The sequence below is a fragment of the Scyliorhinus torazame genome, chromosome 28 (assembly GCF_047496885.1).
Source record: "Scyliorhinus torazame isolate Kashiwa2021f chromosome 28, sScyTor2.1, whole genome shotgun sequence".
Classification (NCBI taxonomy): Eukaryota; Metazoa; Chordata; class Chondrichthyes; order Carcharhiniformes; family Scyliorhinidae; genus Scyliorhinus; species Scyliorhinus torazame.
The window spans coordinates 30,319,800-30,337,821 of record NC_092734.1 but is presented as its reverse complement, the minus strand read 5'-3'; the positions used below and the strand labels follow the sequence as shown (position 1 = coordinate 30,337,821).

At 51.1% G+C, this 18,022-nt stretch overlaps 2 protein-coding genes across 2 annotated transcripts in view; one reads left to right on the top strand and one right to left on the bottom strand.

Annotated features, from left to right (window-relative positions):
• The window catches only part of LOC140403641 (uncharacterized), a 95,038-nt gene extending 79,581 nt beyond the window's left edge, over nucleotides 1–15,457 (bottom strand). Inside the window, exon 1 of the mRNA XM_072491790.1 lies at nucleotides 15,357–15,457. The gene's annotated coding sequence lies outside the window, so the exon portion shown is untranslated. The remainder of the gene's footprint in view (nucleotides 1–15,356) is intronic.
• On the top strand, nucleotides 376–16,126 carry LOC140403643 (eukaryotic translation initiation factor 4E-binding protein 2-like). Its single transcript, XM_072491791.1, has 3 exons — nucleotides 376–719; nucleotides 13,856–14,038; nucleotides 15,452–16,126. Exons 1-3 carry the CDS (start codon nucleotides 587–589, stop codon nucleotides 15,481–15,483), a joined length of 348 nt encoding a protein of 115 aa, XP_072347892.1. The 5' UTR covers nucleotides 376–586; the 3' UTR covers nucleotides 15,484–16,126.
• Nucleotides 16,127–18,022: the final 1,896 nt, after the last annotated feature.

Here is an 18,022-nt window from a genome sequence, read left to right as displayed (position 1 = left end):
AGCAGCGCAAAAAAAAATCCCAGTAGTGCTGGTGGCAATGGCAGCACCTTTTGACAATTTTGAATTTGTTTTGGTCCTTCTGGGATAGGCGCCATAAAAATGCACGATTAAAAAAATTATATATAAACAAGCGATTCAGTGAATGCAATTGGCAGATCATGATCTTACAGCAAGGGGCCCCAACATTGCATGGCATGTTAATAAACTAGAAAGGGTTGTGAAAGCTAATGGAGAAAGGAGGTCCCTTTAAAGTTCTCAAACACACACACACACTGCCTTTACAGCATTGACCACAGGCGGAGATTTGGTGTGTGTGTGCCCCCCCCCCCCCCCCAAATAAGCAGACATCACGGAAAGGAGGTCATCCAAGAGGTGCTGCCTCACTGGTGGGCGAGGGTGGAAGTGTTGCTGTTGGGGGTTTGGAAGAGAGGCAGACAGGACGGCCAAGGGGCGCTTTTAATTTCACCCACCCCTCAGTCCCCCTAATCCCAACATTTAATAGTCCTTATTTATTTATCATTATTGTTTGCGGGGTCGTTTTGGAGAGCAGAGATTTTGCATTCCCCTCCCTCTTTTTGTTTTAAAGATGTCTGCAAGTTGTCAGCAGAGCGAATGCCGAGTGATTCCCACCAGAAGAGTCGTCCTGAACGATACAACGCAGCTACCTCTGGACTATTGCACTACCCCAGGGGGGACCCTGTTCTCCACCACTCCGGGAGGTAAGACAAATGCAGACTTTTGAACCCCCCCCCAAAAAAAAAAGAAAACCCCCAATCCCAACTAGCAAGATTGCAACAGCGCCTTGTGCAATTTCATGTAGCAAATCGACTCTCCACTATTGAAATTAACAGGAGCGGCCTCGATGCTTTCCTTTTTTTGTGTGTGTGCCTGGTCCGGCGGGGGGGAGGGATTTAAACATCGGAGGGGTGGGAGGAAAGGCTTTTGTCCCAAATGCAAAACGATTGATCATGGTAGCATTGACCCTCGTTGCAATATCTGCAGTCCCCCCCACCACCACAAAGCGCGGGTTGCAAGCGGCCCCGGAATTGCTACATTCACATGTTGCCAATTGCGGGGCCCCGATACAAACAGCAGCTCCGAAACCTCGTGTCTGCTGCTGGAGCGGGGTTAACTTTTATTCTGCTTCAAAAAGAGCGAGTGGGCCAGAGTCCAGAGCGAACTGGACCAGATCACTGCCTTCATTTAACTGCGATTAATCGATTTTTTAAAAATCGAGGCAGGCTTTTTTTTAAATCGGTTCAATTTCAGTGGCTGGTAAATACCCCTCTCTCCTTTGCATTGACTCAGGTTTTCATGTTGTATTGCAAATGGGGAATCTCGTGATTAACAAGGCAATGCTGGTTTTATTTTATTTTTTTGCAGAGGTTGCCTGATTTGTTTTCCTTTGGGAGGGGTTGCCTGACTGTTGAGACATTAATCTCCCTCCTCTTATTTTGAGAGAGTTGGGATCTTTTTCCACTCTGTTCTCTGCTCTCTCCAGTGTCTGCCAGGCTCCCACCCACAGCAGTTGTGTCCATTTTTGTTTTAAACCAAAAGAGAGACGATTGATTGGGTTATATATCTTTTTTTGCTCCCTTTGTCTGTCTGGAGTGGACCCTATAATGAGGGCTCGGGCCTGGCCTTGTAAAATAATAACTAACTAAACTACTGTTTTGCCTCCTTGTAAATTTAAATCCCCTCCCCCCCCCCCCCCCCCCCCATTTTGAATCAGCTCAATAATTGCTCACCCCAAATATGAGCAAGTGAATTAAGGCTCCTAAAGGGGAGGGGGTTATGGGGAGTGTGACAGGAAATCTGCTATCCTTACCCCAGTCTGGCCCATATGTATTTCTGGATCCACAGCAATGTGGCAACTCTTAACTGGGCTCTTAAAATGGCCCTGGCAAGCCAGGGGCAGTTAGGGACGGGCGGCGCAGTGGTTAGCACTGCTTCCTCGCAGCGTCGGGAATCCCGGTTCGATTCTGGCCTCGGGTAACTGGAAGTTTGCACGTTCTCCCCGTGTCTGTGTGGGTTTCCTCCGGGTGCTCTGGTTTCCTCCCACAGTCCAAAGATGTGCAGGTTAGAAGAGGTTTCTCCTCCACAGTCCTAAATGTTTTACCCCGTATCCTGAGACTGAGACTTCTTATCCTAGACCCCCCCCCCCCCCTCAACCAGAGGAAAGAACATCTCAGCATCCAGTCATTTTATACGTTTCAATTTGATCCCCCTCCTCATTGTCTTGCTAAATTCTAGTGAATAGAGACCCAGTCGACCCAATCTCTCCTCGTACGACAATCCTGGCATCCTAGGGGACCCATGGGTACCTAGTGGCTAAGAGCTGTAGCTGACCCATGTGTTATCCGTGTCTAGGAGATGCTCTTTGTCCTCTGGTGAGTCTTGCTTATGAAAGGCTGGGAGCAGGAGGAGGCCATTCGGCCCCTCGAGCCTGCTCCGCCATTCATTATGATCATGACTGACATCCAATTCAATAGCCTGTTCCTGCCTCTTTCCCCCTCCCTCCCCCACCGCAACATCCTTTGATCCCCTTCACCCCACGAGCTCTCCCTCACTCCTTCTTGAAAACATACAATGTTTTGGCCTCAACTACTTTCTGTGGTAGCGAGTTCCACAGGTTTGAAATGTACACTGCACGGTTCTGCTGCAAAGTCGTCCTGACGCAGAGGAATTGGCTAGGATGGGGATTCGGCAGCACGTGGGAATGTTCCACTTCTGATGAATTCCAGATGCTCGGGGTGGGGGGGGGGGGTCCTGTGGCACAGGGGGTTAGCATCCCTGCCTCTGAGCCGGATGCTCCAGGTTCGAGTCCAACCCCAGGACTTGGCAGACAAGGAAGGTGCGTTTACAACGTGGCCAAACCGGTTGAGTGTCCTCTTCCGATTCATCCCGATCTACATCCCCAAGGCCTTTTTCAAAGCACTAGACAAACTAATCATGGCATTCGTATGGAGGGGGAAGAATGCTAGGATCACAAAGACGGTCTTCCAAGAAACAAAATCCAGGGGGGGGGGGGGCTAGCCCTCCCAAACCTACAACTTTACCACTGGGCGGCGACAGCCGAGCGAATAAGGGGATGGATCAAGGAGCCAGAAGCCGAGTGGGTGGGCGCGGAAGAGGCCTCCTGCAGGGGGACCTCCCTCCGGAGGCCCTCGCCACGGTGGCGCTCCCATCCCCACCCAGAAAACACTCCAGCAGCCCGGTGGTGATAGCCACACTCCAGTCCTGGAACCAGCTACGGCAGCAATTTGGCCTGACCAGAATGTCGGACAAAGCTCCCATCTGTAACAACCATAGGTTCACACCAGCGCTGACTGATGCCACCTTCAAAAGGTGGAGACAGGACAGAAGGACTGACAGACGGGGACCTATACACCGACGGCAGGATCGCAACACTGGGCGAACTGACTGGGAGAAATTCCAGCTAGCCAGGGGAACGAGCTAAGGTACCTGCAGCTCCGAAACTTCCTACGAAAGGAGACAAGGACTTGCCCACAACCACCACGACAGACACTACTGGAAGAGTTACTGGACGCAAGCCTATTAGAGACTGGAAACTGTAGTGACATGTCTGACCGACTGGTAGAAGGGGCCAACACCGTATTGGATGCAACAAGAGGGAAATGGGAGGAGGACCTGGGGGTCGAGATAGGGTGGGGACTCTGGAGCGAAGCACTGCATAGGGTCAACTCCACCTCCACGTGCGCAAGGCTCCGCCTGACGCAACTAAAAGTGGTACATAGAGCCCACTTAACAAGAACCCGTATGAGTAGGTTCTCCCCGGAGGTGGAGGACAGATGTGACCGGTGCCAAGGAGGCCCGGCCAACCACGCCCACATGTTCTGGTCCTGCCCCAGACTTGTGGGAGACTGGACAGCCTTCTTCGAGGCAATGTCCAAGGTGGTGGGGTTGAGAGTGGAGCCATGCCCGAAAGTGGCAGTCTTCGGGGTATCAGACCAGCCAGATCTATTCCTGGGGAGGCCGGACGTCCTTGCCTTTGCCTCCCTGATCGCCCACCGTGGAATCCTGTTCGGCTGGCGGTCAGCAGCACCACCCAAAGCTGCAGACTGGCTGGCGGTCAGCAGCACCACCCAAAGCTGCAGACTGGCTGTCCGACCTCTCAGAATCTCTCCAAATGGAGAAAGTCAAATTCACCATCCGAGGGTCAGACGACGGTTTCCACAGAACGTGGGAGCCATTCGCCCAATTGTTCCGAGACCTGTTTGTGGCCAACAAACAAGCAGAAGAATAGCCAGGTAGCCAAGAATCAGGGGAAAGCAGCCGAAACATGAGAGGGGGAGATGGACGGGGACGACGACAACTCAGTCTAAGAGGAAGGAAAGGCGAACCACGGGGGGGGGGGGGGGGGGAGAGAGAGAGAGACAGGGAACAATAGAGGAGAGCCAGGGAGGTGGGGGGGGGGGGCAGGGAAACATTAACCAACCTGACATCCACAGGAACAGATAGAGGAGAATACAGCTGGAGGACAGGAGGGCCGGCAGAAGCGGCAGCGTGCACGAGAAGACAACGGCTGTGAAATCCGACCGGGAGGAGCGAGGGGCAACACCTCTCGCCTGTGAGGGGGCGGGGCCCCCTGCCGCACTCGCCTGTGAGGGGGCGGGGCCCCCTGCCGCTCTTGCCTGAGGGGGGCGGGGCCCCCTGCCGCACTCGCCTGTGAGGGGGGCGGGGCCCCCTGCCGCACTCGCCTGTGAGGGGGCGGGGCCCCCTGCCGCTCTTGCCTGAGGGGGCGGGGCCCTCTGCCGCTCTCGCCTGTGAGGGGGCGGGGCCCCCTGCCGCTCTCGCCTGAGGGGGCGGGGCCCCCTGCCGCTCTTGCCTCCTCTGACATTCCATCCTCCATTCATACCAGGGAGTGCTGCAGCTAAAAGTACTCCGGGGAACGCTGGAATCCTGGTGTGACTCCTGTCAACCCGTTTATTTTGTTGGTGTGGAAACCAAAATAATGAGAGGAAGTGCTTAAAAACATCGTGTGCAGGAACTGTCATCGGGAGCTGGCTCAGGGGCTCGTGATCTGCCACACTCTGCCGTGCAGGGAGGGACCTCGGCAGAGGGCGGAGCCACTATCTGAGCTGTGGACCCTAACCTGGCTGAGTGCCTCTTAACGATTGACAATCCCACGCCTCTCTGAACCTTGGCGATTCTCCCAGCGCCCTGCTGTTCAGTTAAGGAGAAGCCAGTTGATGTTTACACACTACAGAGTCTCCGCCCTTGGGCAAAGAAGAGCAATCTGCAAGCAATCGTGGTGCAAATAAGCTGGTCGAGCCCCAGAAAATGCTTGGAAGGCTGGTAGAGGCAACAGGTAAGCACTTTAACGAGCGCTTGAAACGCCGCAGCAAACAAGGATACGGAGCAAGTGCTGGAAAATAGAATTAGAATAGATCGGTGCTTGATGGCATATATATGATGGGCCGAACGTCCTTTTTCAGTGCTGTAAAACTCTGACTCTAAAATGTCTAAGAAGAAAAGCCTGTGTTTAATGTGGATATATCCTGATCACCCATAGAATCCCTAGTGTAAAAGGAGCCATTCGGCCCATCGAGTCTACACCAACCCTCCGAAAGAGCACCCCAACCAAGTCTACTCCCGAAAATCCCACCTAACCCGCACAGCCCTGGAAACTAAGGGGCAATTTATCACGGCCGATCCACCTAACCTACACATCTTTGGACTGTGGGAGGAAACCAGAGCACCCGGAGGAAACCCACGCACACACGGGGAGAAAGTGCAAACTCCACACACGGGCTGGAATTGTCCCTGGTACTGAGGCAGCAGTGCTAAACACTCTGCGACCGTGCTGCCCGTGATGTTATTTTCATTCATTTGAAGCCATTTATATGATCAACATTAAGGCTTTGGTGGAAACTTTGCTGAACAACAATATTACCTTGCCCCGGCCCACCATCACCACCCCTGTCTGTCACTAGCCCTTAATGTCGAGTCTCACCTTTGTCCATTCCCCTAATCTTCTGGCACCTTCTCCTCCTTTTGAGTCTTCCTTTTTTAACAACGTCTAACACAGGTTGTGTATAAATTCACTGCCTGTACAGGGACCATTGCAAATTGTAAAATCCTCATTTTAATCTTTATCGTTGGTTTGAAAGAACGTTTCTGATGGACTCGAGTCCTATTCTTCAACTAGTTTGGTTGGCTGCAGCCTGCCAATATGATTTGGTTTGTGCAGCTCCACCCTGCCCTCAAAGTATTCGATTCCACCAAAACGGAAGGGGCAGCACGGTAGCATTGTGGTTAGCACAATTGCTTCACAGCTCCAGGGTCCCAGGTTCGATTCCGGCTTGGGTCACTGTCTGCAGAGTCTGCACGTTCCCCCTGTGTCTGCGTGGGTTTCCTCCGGGGGCTCCGGTTTCCTCCCACAGTCCAAAGATGTGTATTTTAGGTGGATTGGCCATGATAAATTGCTGTTAGTGTCCAAAATTGTCCTTGGTGTTGGGTGGGGTTACTGGGTTATGGGGATAGGGTGGAGGTGTTGACCTTGGGTGCTCTTTCCAAGAGCCGGTGCAGACTCGATGGGCCGAATGGCCTCCTTCTGCACTGTAAATTCTATGAAAACGTTTTTCTTGCAAATCACTGATTGTCAGTCGTTGAAGACTGCCGTTGATTGGATTGGATGATTTAGCACAGGGATAAATCGCTGGCTTTTAAAGCAGACCACGGCAGGCCAGCAGCACGGTTCAATTCCCGTACCAGCCACCCCGAACAGGTGCCGGAATGTGGCGACTAGGGGCTTTTCACAGTAACTTCATTTGAAGCCTACTTGTGCCAATAAGCGATTTTCATTTCATTCATTAAGTGTGCCAGGGTACAGTGAAAAGTATTTTTCTGAGAGCAGCTCAAACAGATCATTAAAAGAAAAGGAAATAAAAGAAAATACATAATAGGGCAACACAAGGTATGCAATGTAACTACATAACACCGGCATCGGATGAAGCATACAGGGTGTAGTGTTAATGAAGTCAGTCCATAAGAGGGTCATTTAGGAGTCTGGTGACAGTGGGGAAGAAGCTGTTTTTCAGTCTGTTCGTGCGTGTTCTCCGACATCTGTATCTCCTGCCCAATGGAAGAAGTTGGAAGAGTGAGTAAGCCGGGTGGGAGGAATCTTTGATAATGCTGCCTGCTTTCCCCAGGCAGCGGGAGGTGTAGATCGAGTCAATGGATGGGATGCATGTGTTTTTTAGTACCAGAGCTATTGTACTTCATTCTTCCATGGGAGTGGGTGTCGTTGGCTGGGCCAGCATTTATTGCCCATCCCTAATTGCCCTAAAGGTGGTGGCGAGTGGCCTTCTTGGACTGCTGGTGTCCATGTGGTGTAGGTACACCCACTGTGCTGTTAGTTGAGGGAGGTCCAGGGTTTTCACCTAGCGACAGTGAAGGAACGGTCGAAGTATTTCCAATGAGTAGCTTGGAGAGGAACTTGCCCTTGTCCTCGAGGTCGCAGGTTTGGAAGGTGCTGCTGAAGTGACTTGGTGAGTTCCTGCAGTGCATCTTAAAAATGTAAATCGCTTATTGTCACAAGTAGACTTCAAATTAAGTTACTGTGAAAAGCCCCTAGTCGTGCCTGTTCGGGGAGGCTGTTCTTGCCGATGGTGCACACGGCTGCCACTGTGCGTCAGTGGTGGAGGTAGTGAATGTCTGTGGAAGGGGTGCCAATCAAGCGGGGCTGCTTTTGTCCTGGACGGTGTCGAGCCTCTTGAGTGTTGTTGGAGCTGCACTCATCCAGGCAAGTGGGGAGCATTCCATCACACTCCTGACTTGTGCCTTGTCGATGGTGGACAATCTTTGGGGAGTCGGGAGGCGAGTGTGGAAATTGCTGTTAAGCACTCGCTGTGTAACAGTAATAGATAGCTCCACTCTCCGTGTACACCACAGGTAGAACAAGTCTGTAAGATGTCCCGTTATTCCGAGAAGTGTTTGTTGGTGCTGGAACGTTAGCAGGGAAACCCTGCTAAATTTCTTCCCGCGATATTCAGAAGCCCCAAGGCTGGAACGCCTCAAATCAGCAGGATTGTTACCAAACAAATCTACACAACTGCTTTCTCTAACTGAGCCAATGGCCCATCGTCACTCAGGAATATTCCTTGTGGCCTTTGCTGTCAGGTAGAATTTGTAACCAAGTTCTAACTGCGAGACGTTGACATGCTGCGGAGTAATGGAGATGTATAGCAGGTGATGGGCCTCCTGGTCGATACTGTAGTAACCCTCCCGTAACCCACGGCGACGGCCTGACTGGTCTCCCCTTGCAGCTCATTGAATGCAAGATCCCCCGATAATGGGCGGAGGCCCATCAGTTGGAGCTCGTAGAAATCGCCTCCTAAAAACCGGCCCACATTGGGACCTTTATGCTTTATGCTGCTTTGCGGCCTTTTTCTTTGGCTTAACCACCTCGGGCCTTCTGGGTTTTTATAAATGTCTCTCCGTTAATGATTGATTGGTCCCGTGAGCCCATTTCAACACCGCAGAAGTTCATTAAAAATTTAAAAAAATATTAAGTGTTGGGCAGCATTAACGCTGCCTCATCCTTTGGGATTTGCCAGGGTATGAACCTCCCTCTGGGCGCTCCACAAGGGAGAGGGCCCATCTGTGAAGGCCCAGATTTGGGCAAAAGGGGAACTCTCTTTACAAATAGCAACACTGAGTTGTAAAACGCTGACTGCTCCCAGTGTTGACAGAGGAAACCGAACTGGGCGGGGAGGGGGGGGGGGGGGGCCTTTGATCATCATGCGACTGTTGAGACTTGAGTGGAGACTTGAGGGGTTGAGAGCCGGAAACGAGAGCCGCGATGTTTGAAAGCGAAGGAAATTTGAATCTACTGGGCCCGCGGTTTGATCCTGTCTTTATTTCCAGAATAATTGGATTGCTTTGAGATTGTCGAAGTTAACAAAAATAGCAGGACGTTAGATGTGTTCAGCTTTGCCCTGGGGACCGTTCTGTGTGACACAGCTCTTTGTTGCAGTTGGAGAGTGGAGTTTCTGTCTGAACAACGCAGTGTGTGTCTGCCTTTGATGTGTTTTAGGGTTTGACCCTGGCGAGTCCGGAGGGAATTCTCCAGTTGTAGTGTTTTCTACCAGCGCAGCAACAGGCAACGCTGAGGTGGGTGACTGGGTGGGGCGGGGGCGTTGAGTGTATGCCTCAACATGAGATTCTGGAACCTTTGGGCTGAAATAGCTCCAAATGCTTTGCCGAGTAGCCAGAACCAATGGCTTGCTTCATACGACGGCAGGAAGTTCAAAGTAACAGCTGTGGGCCCAGTAGAGTCAAGGAATCATTCGGGGGCACAGCAGGAGACTGCTCGGCCCGTCAAGCCCATGCTATCTCACTGTCGAGCCATTTAATCCAATCCCCATAGTCCCCAGGTTGGTTTCCTTCGAGCGTTCATCAATTTTCTTTTGAAATCGGTCGTTTCCGCTTCCACTACCCTCGTGGGTTGTGTGTTCCAAGTTGTTCCAGCCCACTGCGTCTTTCCCGCATTCCCCATCCATCTCTTGCCCAGAACTTCAATCTGTGTTCCTGAGTCTTTGTACAATTGGCTAACTTTATTCTTTCAGGGCCCAGCTTTGGTAGCCCATCCCTTTTGCCCCTGAATCGAGTGGATTGCCAAAGACCATTTCAGAGGGCAGTTTAAAAAGTCAACCACATTGTGGGTCTGGAGTCACATGTAGTCCCGACCAGGTAAGGGCAACAGATTCCCTTCCCTGAAGGACCATTAGTGAACCAGATGGGTTTCTACAGTTTCATGGTCACTATCACTAATAAATTCCAGGTTTTATTAATTAGAATTTAAATTCCTTCAGCTACCGTGGTGGGTTTTGAACCCATGCCTCCAGAGCATTAATCTAAGCCTCTGATATTCCCGCCACCACACCACCTGTCTCCATTATCGGAAGAGGTTTTTTCCTGTCGATCCACCTTTTTTTTTCTAATTTAGAGTACTCAATTTTTTTCCCCCCCAATTAAGGGGCAATTTAGCGTGGCCAATCCACCTAGCCTGCACATCTTTGGGTTGTGGGAGTGAGACCCACGCAGACACGGGGAGAATGTGCAAACTCCACACGGACTGACCCAGGGCCGGGATCGAACCCGGGTTCTAGGCACCGGGAGGCAGCAGAGCTAACCACTGTGCTGCCGTAGTCGACCCCATTTAATCCCCTCCACCCCCATCAAATCTTCACTCAATCCGCTTGTCTGCTTTGCTAACCGCTCTCAATATGGCCTGCCGCCTTCCAAAGATCGATGCACATGTGCTCCTGGGCCCCGCTGTTCCTTTGCACTTGTTAGAATTGTGTCATTAAGTCTGCATTGTCTCTCGCTAACCCCCCACCAAAATGCATCACCTCCCATTTCTCTGTATTAAGTTCCATCTGTCACTTTGTCTGCACATTCTGCTAGTCTATTTCTGTCCCGTTGCTGGTGATTTGTATCATCCTCGCTGTCTGCCATTCCTCCGAATTTGGGAAGTTTTACTCCGCATTCCAAGCTCCGCATTTATATGTAGGGAAAAAGAGCAGCGATCCCAGCACTGACCACCTGGGGGGGACATCACTGTCTACCGCCCTCCAGTGTGAAAAGCAAGCATATACTGGGACTCAAAAGTAAGCAAACCTCTGAGATTGCTGAATGTGGCAGGATCTGGACGGAGAGAGAAAGCAGAGTTTTTTTTTTTAAAGTTTAGAGTACCTAATTCTTTTTTTCCAATTAAGGGGCAATTTGGCGTGGCTAATCCACCTACCCTGCACATCTTTGGGTTGTGACACCCAAGCAGACACTGGGAGAGTGTGCAAACTCCACACTCGCAGAGTTAATGTTTCAGGGCCGTCTGCCCTTCGTCAGAACACGAAGAACATGGACTCGTGCTTTTCTATCCTTAAGCCAATTATTTGTCCAATCGGAGGCTGACTCCGATTGCATTAGCCTCCCAAGTGACATCTCATTGTGTATGTGGATAGCATTCCTATTTGTCATCGCGCGAAGACTTGGCAAGGACAAAATGTCATCCGAACATACCATTCAGGAGTAGGCCCCATCGAGCCTGCTCCGCCATTCAATAAGATCACAGCCGATCTGATTGTAACCTCAACTACACGTTCCTGCCGACCTCCGATAACCTTTCACTCCGATAACCTTGTCAAGAATCTATCTCGCTCTGCCTTATAAAATATTCAAACCTCTGGAAGATAGAATGCAGGAGACCTGCCCGGGGCGTGTTGGAATCGTCAAATCCTGAGGTAACAATGACATGAATGAGGGTTTCTGCAGCGGAAGAGCTCCTTAAAACCCACCTCTCTAACTAGAAGGACTATAGGTTATGTTTGTACATCGAGGGACTGAGGAGATTAGGGGGATGGATCCAAAGGGGCCTGGATAATCGGGTGTTAATTTTAAATCTGGGATTGATAGATTTTTGTTAGTCAACGCTATCATTGGATACGGGACGATTGCAGGTCTACGGAGTTAGGACACAGCCATGATCTCATTGGATGGTGCGGAACAGGGGCTCCGAACAGGAAAGTGAGTGTATCAGTCATGATCTCAAATGGTGGAGCAGGCTCGGAAGGGCTGAGTGGCCTACTCCTGTCCCTGTTTCTTACGTTCTAGTACAAGTGTGATACAGAGCCATGCAGAAAGGGCCCAGGCAGAGGTCATCCCTAGTTTGAAGCTGCCACAGAGCAGCGATGTCCGATGTGTTAGTCACCAGCCGCATGTGCCAACTTGGAAACCCCAATGTGGCTAATTGTACTTCTGACTAATAAAACAGGTGCGCGCGAGTGAACGTTTAAAATGTAGGTGAAAGGGCAGCACGGTGGTGCAGTGGTTAGCACTGCTGCCTCACGCCGCCAGGTCCCCGGGTTCGATCCCGGCTCTGGGTCACTGTCCGCGTGGAGTTTGCACATTCTCCCCGTGTCTGCGTAGGCCTCACCCCCACAACCCAAAGATATGCAGGGTAGGTGGATTGGCCACGCTAAATTGCCCCTTAATTGGGGGGGAAAAAAAAGAATTGGGTCCTCCTTAAGCTCACTAAAAAAAATAACATGGGTGAAACGGAAAGCAGTGTGCGTGCGTTTTGGTCAGATGTGGGTGTTTTATTTCCTGGGTGACTGAATGGTGGTAAATGTTTGTTAACATTGCAGTTATGAAGCAAGCATAGTTTCCTGAATTGCGTGAGCATTTTTTTTAAACCAGGATTATTGCATGTGTCTGACGAGTGTCGCCATAGCTCCACCCGTGGCTCGTGAGAGTGTTTCCATTGAACGGTGCTGCTGTCATAAATCATTGATATTAGACCTTGGGCCAAGGAGGAGGAACAATAAATAGGTCACTGGGTGTGTCCTGCTGAAAGGATTGAATCGTAGGATCACCCAACCCAGGAGAGGCTGTTTGGTCAGTTATGTCTACGCTAATTAGTCCCATTCCTCTGACTCTTAGCCCACCCACAATATCCTGACTATTTTTTTTCCTCCTCAAGTGTTTAATCATAGAGGTTTATATCACCGAAAGAGACCCTTCGACCCATCTTGTCTGTCGACCATCGAGCGCCGATCTATCCTAATCCTATTTTCCAGCTCTTGGTCCGTAGCCTTGTATGGCTACGGCATTTCAAATGCTGATGTAAATACTACTTAAATGTTGTGAGAGTTCCCGCCACTACCACCCTTTCAGGCAGCGAGTTCCAGATTCCCGCCACCCTCTGGGGGGGGAAAACAATTTTACTCCAATCCCCTTAATCTCCTGCCCTTTAAACTTAAAGCTATGCCCCCTAGTCATTGACCCCTCCACTAAGGGGAAATGTCGCTTCCTACCTACCCATGTTCCTCATAATTTTGCCCATCTCAATCAGGTCCCCCTCGGCCTTCTCTGCTCTCAGGAAAACAACCCCAGCCTAACCAGCCTCTCTCTTCATAGCTAAAACACTCCAGCCCAGGCAACAACCTGATGAATCTCCTCAAGTGCAATCACATCCTTCCTATAGTGTGGCGACGAGAACGGTACACCGTATTCTAGCTGTGGCGTAACCGGCATTTTGTATGGCTCCAAATTCCAAATTCCTCATGAATTTCTTGCTCCATCCTTTCAGCATTCCAGATCCCACCAAATCGTCACATGAAACAATTCGATAAGCCTCCACATCCCCCTCTTCTGCTTATTGCCTCAAATCTGTGCTTCCAAAATTCCCGCCAGCGGAAATAACCTTCTGCCTGACTACCCTGTCCAAAAGCTTCAATAACTCTGCTGCCCACCCTCCTCCCGTCATCTCCAATGGCCCAAGGAGAGTGATCCCAGCTCTCTGAGGTCTCGAGACAGAACTAAATGGGCGGCAGGTCAGCACTGTTGCTTCACAGCGCTAGGGTCCCAGGTTCGATTCCCGGCTTGGGTCACTGTCTGTGCGGAGTCTGCACGTTCTCCGCATGTCTGCGTGGGTTTCCTCCGGGTGCTCCGGTTTCCTCCCACAAGTCCCGAAAGACGTGCTGTTAGATGATTTGGACATCCTGAATTCTCCCTTTGTGTACCCGAACAGGCGCCGGAATGTGGCGACTAGGGGCTTTTCACAGTAACTTCATTGCAGTGTTAATGTAAGCCTACTTGTGACACTAATAAAGATTATATTATTGTTATAAATCCCTCATCGCTGGTTCCATTCTCGTATGCCTCCTCCGCACCCCCATTCCAAGATCTTAACGTTCCTTCTAAAAGTATAAACAAATGAGGTCTGATGTCATTGAGACTCTGCAGTATTTGTGGTGCTGACTTCAAACAGCAGTTTGTACACTTGGTTTGATAAGCGGCTAAGACGTTTATTACATTTGTTTTTAAGGTACCCGGATTATTTACGATCGGAAGTTCCTTATGGAGTGTCGCCATTCCCCGATTGCCAAGACCCCACCTCGTTACCTCCCGCATATCCCAGGCGTAACCACACCTGCCGATGACCCCAAGGCAGTAGTGAACAACGCTGGCCACTGTGCCGAAAACAATCGAGAGGGCAAGTCGGCCACTGGTGAGATTTGACGATAGCAAAAGAAATTCACTCCTGAAAATTTCTATCTGTTGAAGTGACGGGTGATAACAACAGACCAGTATCGATGCAGTTGGCATGTTCCCAGGTCTGGTTAGCGTAGTCTTACCATTTGCACCCCTGCGCCCCGCTTGTACGAGTGAACTGTTTTGTGCACAAAAAAATCAGACCCTGCACACCGTTCGAATAAATGGAGCCGTAAAACAACAGACAGGCCTGCTTAGCTGGAGACATGGGGCGGGATTTTCTGAGCCCAGGCCGGGTCAGAGAATCGCCGGGCCAGGCGCGAATCGCGCGATGCTGCCCCGTTGCCGATTCTCCGGTGAGCGGAGAATTGGTGCCATTGACGCCGACGTGGTGCCGGTCGGGGGCCGCTCTACGCCCCCTCCCCCCCCCCCAGCGATTCTCTGCCCGGGATGGGCGGGGAGGAGGGGTCCGAACTGCGGGGGGGGGGGGGGGGGGGTGGCCTTTGCTATGGCCTGGCCTGCGATTGTGGCCTACCGATCGGCGGGCCGGCCTCTCGGGCTGGGGGCCTCTTTTGCTCCGCGTTGGCCCCTGTGACCCTACGCCATGTTGCGTCGGGGCCGGCGCGGAGGAGGAAGCCACCGCGCATGCGCACAAACGCAACAGTTGCAGTGCGCAAAAGCAGACCCGCGGTGTCCGTTTCGCGCCGGTATCGGCAGCTGGAGCGGCGTGGGTCGCTCCAGGGCCGTGCTGGCCTCCTGTCAGGCTCAGAATCGCTGTTCCTGAGGGCCTGTTGACGCCGTCGTAAAACGTGATGGCGTTTACTACAGCGTCAACACTTAGCCTCAGGATCCGAGAATCCCACCCATGATGTCTACACTGCTGGCAAGAGGTGCAGTCCAGGTAGAGATGCTGTGTTTGGGGAGTTCGAGCTGGATTAGTTAAAAATGAACCCTGAAAGGTTACATCGTCATGGAGATGGGTGGAGCGTTAAGAAGGTTCTCTGGTTTTAATTTATCTGTTTGCAGCTTCTAGTCCGGTAGGGCTCAGCGAAGCCCTGGGGACCATTTATTGCTGGGTGCAGCTGGGAGAATGGTGTTTAACAGCCGCAAATTATCTGTTTTCGTAAAGCTGGTGGAAGGGAGGGAAATCTTCCGGTCCACTTGGAATAGTGGCTGCGGGATCTTTGACGTGGAGCTGAGAGGCTTGGCAGTACCTCGCTTTCAACGCCTCGCCCAAAGGGGCAGCACCCCTGTCTGTGCTGCCTTCCCTCGGTGGTGCGTGCAACCCGGTTGTGCGATATATCCGTTGCTTAGGCTCCAGTTGCTCCTCCTACCTTCTTGACTCGATTATGCACCTCCTAGGACCTCACTTGAGATAGTCAATGCACTGAAATATTGGCGGGTGACTCTTTCTTCTTTGTTTTTCCAGGGGAGGATGCTCAGTTTGAGATGGACATCTAATCTCGCCGTGTGCTGACTGCCGCCTCCACTTCCCGACGCTCCGACGACCTGGCTTGCGGTTCCACAAATCCCCCTGGGCCTTTGCAGCGGTTCACAAGCTCCCGCGGAAATCTGCAAATCAAAAATGGAAGAAGAGAGGGAGTTAACGCCAACAAGTTGTGCCTGTGGCCAGAGGTCAACCCTGCTACAAAGTCACACCCTTTGGTCGCACGATGTTAAATCATGTTTTTGTAACAAAATAAGCTGGTCATAGTTTTTCACCAAATTCTTGAAAATAATGGTTTGGGTGGTGGAGAGAAAAGCCCTTTTTTTTTTTTTTAAAGTGAAAGTTTTGTTAAAGAACGAAAGGAAATTCTTTTTTAAACTGTTTGTACGCAAAGCAATATTGAAGCGGTCCCCCAAACCCAACACCGTTATTATAACAGCTGAGAATGATGTTTAAATTGAGCTTTGGAAAGGGTTTTTGGCGTAAGAGTGGTATTGTACTCGTTTGTTTTTGGGGGGGGGGGGGAATTTTTGGGGAGAGCTGTTTTTGATTCCTGCAAAAGCCCCGTTTGTAAGCTCCTTGCTTGATTCTTTTAATTATAATCCTTTGAACTCCCAAGCTGCCGGTGTTTTTTTAAAATTTAGTTTTGAACGCAAACGTTCCGTGAGTTTTATTTTTCGAGGGATGCGGCCCTGCTGATGAATGTGCCACATCGCCTTGGGCCTTCCTTCCGTCGCTCGGGCCTCTTCATCTTCAGGACGGCAACGTGCGTCCCCCCACAAGCTTTATTTCTGAATAGGAAACCGTGCGGGTCCTGGTGAGGACCAGGTAGAGGTGTCTTGGGTCTGAGTAGGCTGAGCTTTGGGTGGACATGCTTGGCAGAGTCCCCGGTCGATACTCGCATTGGGGGCTGTGTGATATTGCCTTCACGTCGTGGTCAGCTATCTGTTACCGACTTGCAAATAGCGATGGAAATGTATCTTATTGTTTATTTACTGGGCATAATGAGATTGAGATACATAGTTATTCGAACTGGGGTTGGTACCTCAAACTGGGGTTTCAAACTCTTGCCCGGCCTGGGGTCCGGTCCGAAGACTGTGGAGATTGCGATAGATCTCTTCCCCGTCCTTCTCCGCAAAGCATTTGGCCGACCATTTTTCCTGCATGTAAGCGTTTTGAGTTTTTTAATGTTTCATTATTATTCTTCGAGCCAGGCCAGTGACCCAAAACCTGGCCCCGGGTAGCAGTGTCCGAGGCTCGGAAACTCCCCCCTCGGAAAGGTGCCGTCCCCCTTTTACGTTGCCTGTTCAGGCGGCACAGTAGCACAGTGGTTAGCATGGTCGCTTCACAGCTCCGGGGCCCCAGGTTCGATTCCCGGCTTGGGTCACTGACTGTGCGGACGCTGCACGTTCTCCCCGTGTCTGCGTGGGTTTCCTCCGGGTGCTCCGGTTTCCTCCCACAGTCCAAAGATGTGCAGGTTAGGTGGACTGGCCATGCTAAATTGCCCTTAGTGTCCAAAAAGGTTAGGTGGGGTTACGGAGATGGGGTGGAGGTGTGGGGTTAAGGGCTGGTGCAGACTCGATGGGCCGAATGGCCTCCTCTTGCACTGTAAATTCTATGATCCATGTAGGGGGCTGCTGGTCGTCGCTCCTCTCATTTAACATCAATTATGATTGGATTTTTTTTAAAAGGAACAGGCTGGAAAACCCAGCAGATCTATCAGGAGCAGCAAGCACTTGAAGTGAGGCCACTGCTTTAGTACTCTGATTGTAGCAGGTTCCAGCACTAATCCTCCACCAGAGATTTCCCTCATGCAGGCTATGTTTCGGTCCCGCGCAATTCAACATGCCTTCCTTTCTCAGGTGAATTTACATGCTCTGATCGTGGCTTTGTGGGAGAAAATTCCACTTTGTCACCTGAAGGTTTAAGCTGTCATCCTATCCTCTCGCTCGCAGACACTGATTGACGAGCTCTGTATTTCTATCATTTTCCCTTCTGTCGATGCTCCAGTGAGTTATTCAATAATCATAGAATTTACAGTGCAGAAGGAGGCCATTCAGCCCATCGAGTCTGCACCGGCTCTTGGAAAGAGCACCCTACCCAAGGTCGACACCTCACCCTATCCCCATAACCCAGTAACCCCACCCAACACTAAGGACAATTTTGGACACTAAGGGCAATTTACCATGGCCAATCCACCTAACCCGCACATCGTTGGACTGTGGGAGGAAACCGGAGCACCCGGAGGAAACCCACGCACACACGGGGAGGACGTGCAGACTCCGCACAGACAGTGACCCAAGCAGGAATCCTGCTGCTGCCTTGGACATCAAGCCAACGTTGGCACTCTTGCCGATGAACATGGCATCAGGCCCGTGGCCTTCCTGAGTTCCTGAGCGGTGCAATTTGTGAAGTACCGCAGGGCTGCCTCCCTCCCCTGCACAGACCGTACACGCAAACATACGGATGTTCGTCTGCACAGATCACGTTGTCCTTCATTCCAACTGAATAGATTTTAATCTATTCCAATTTGCAGTCAAAGTGCCCCTCCCA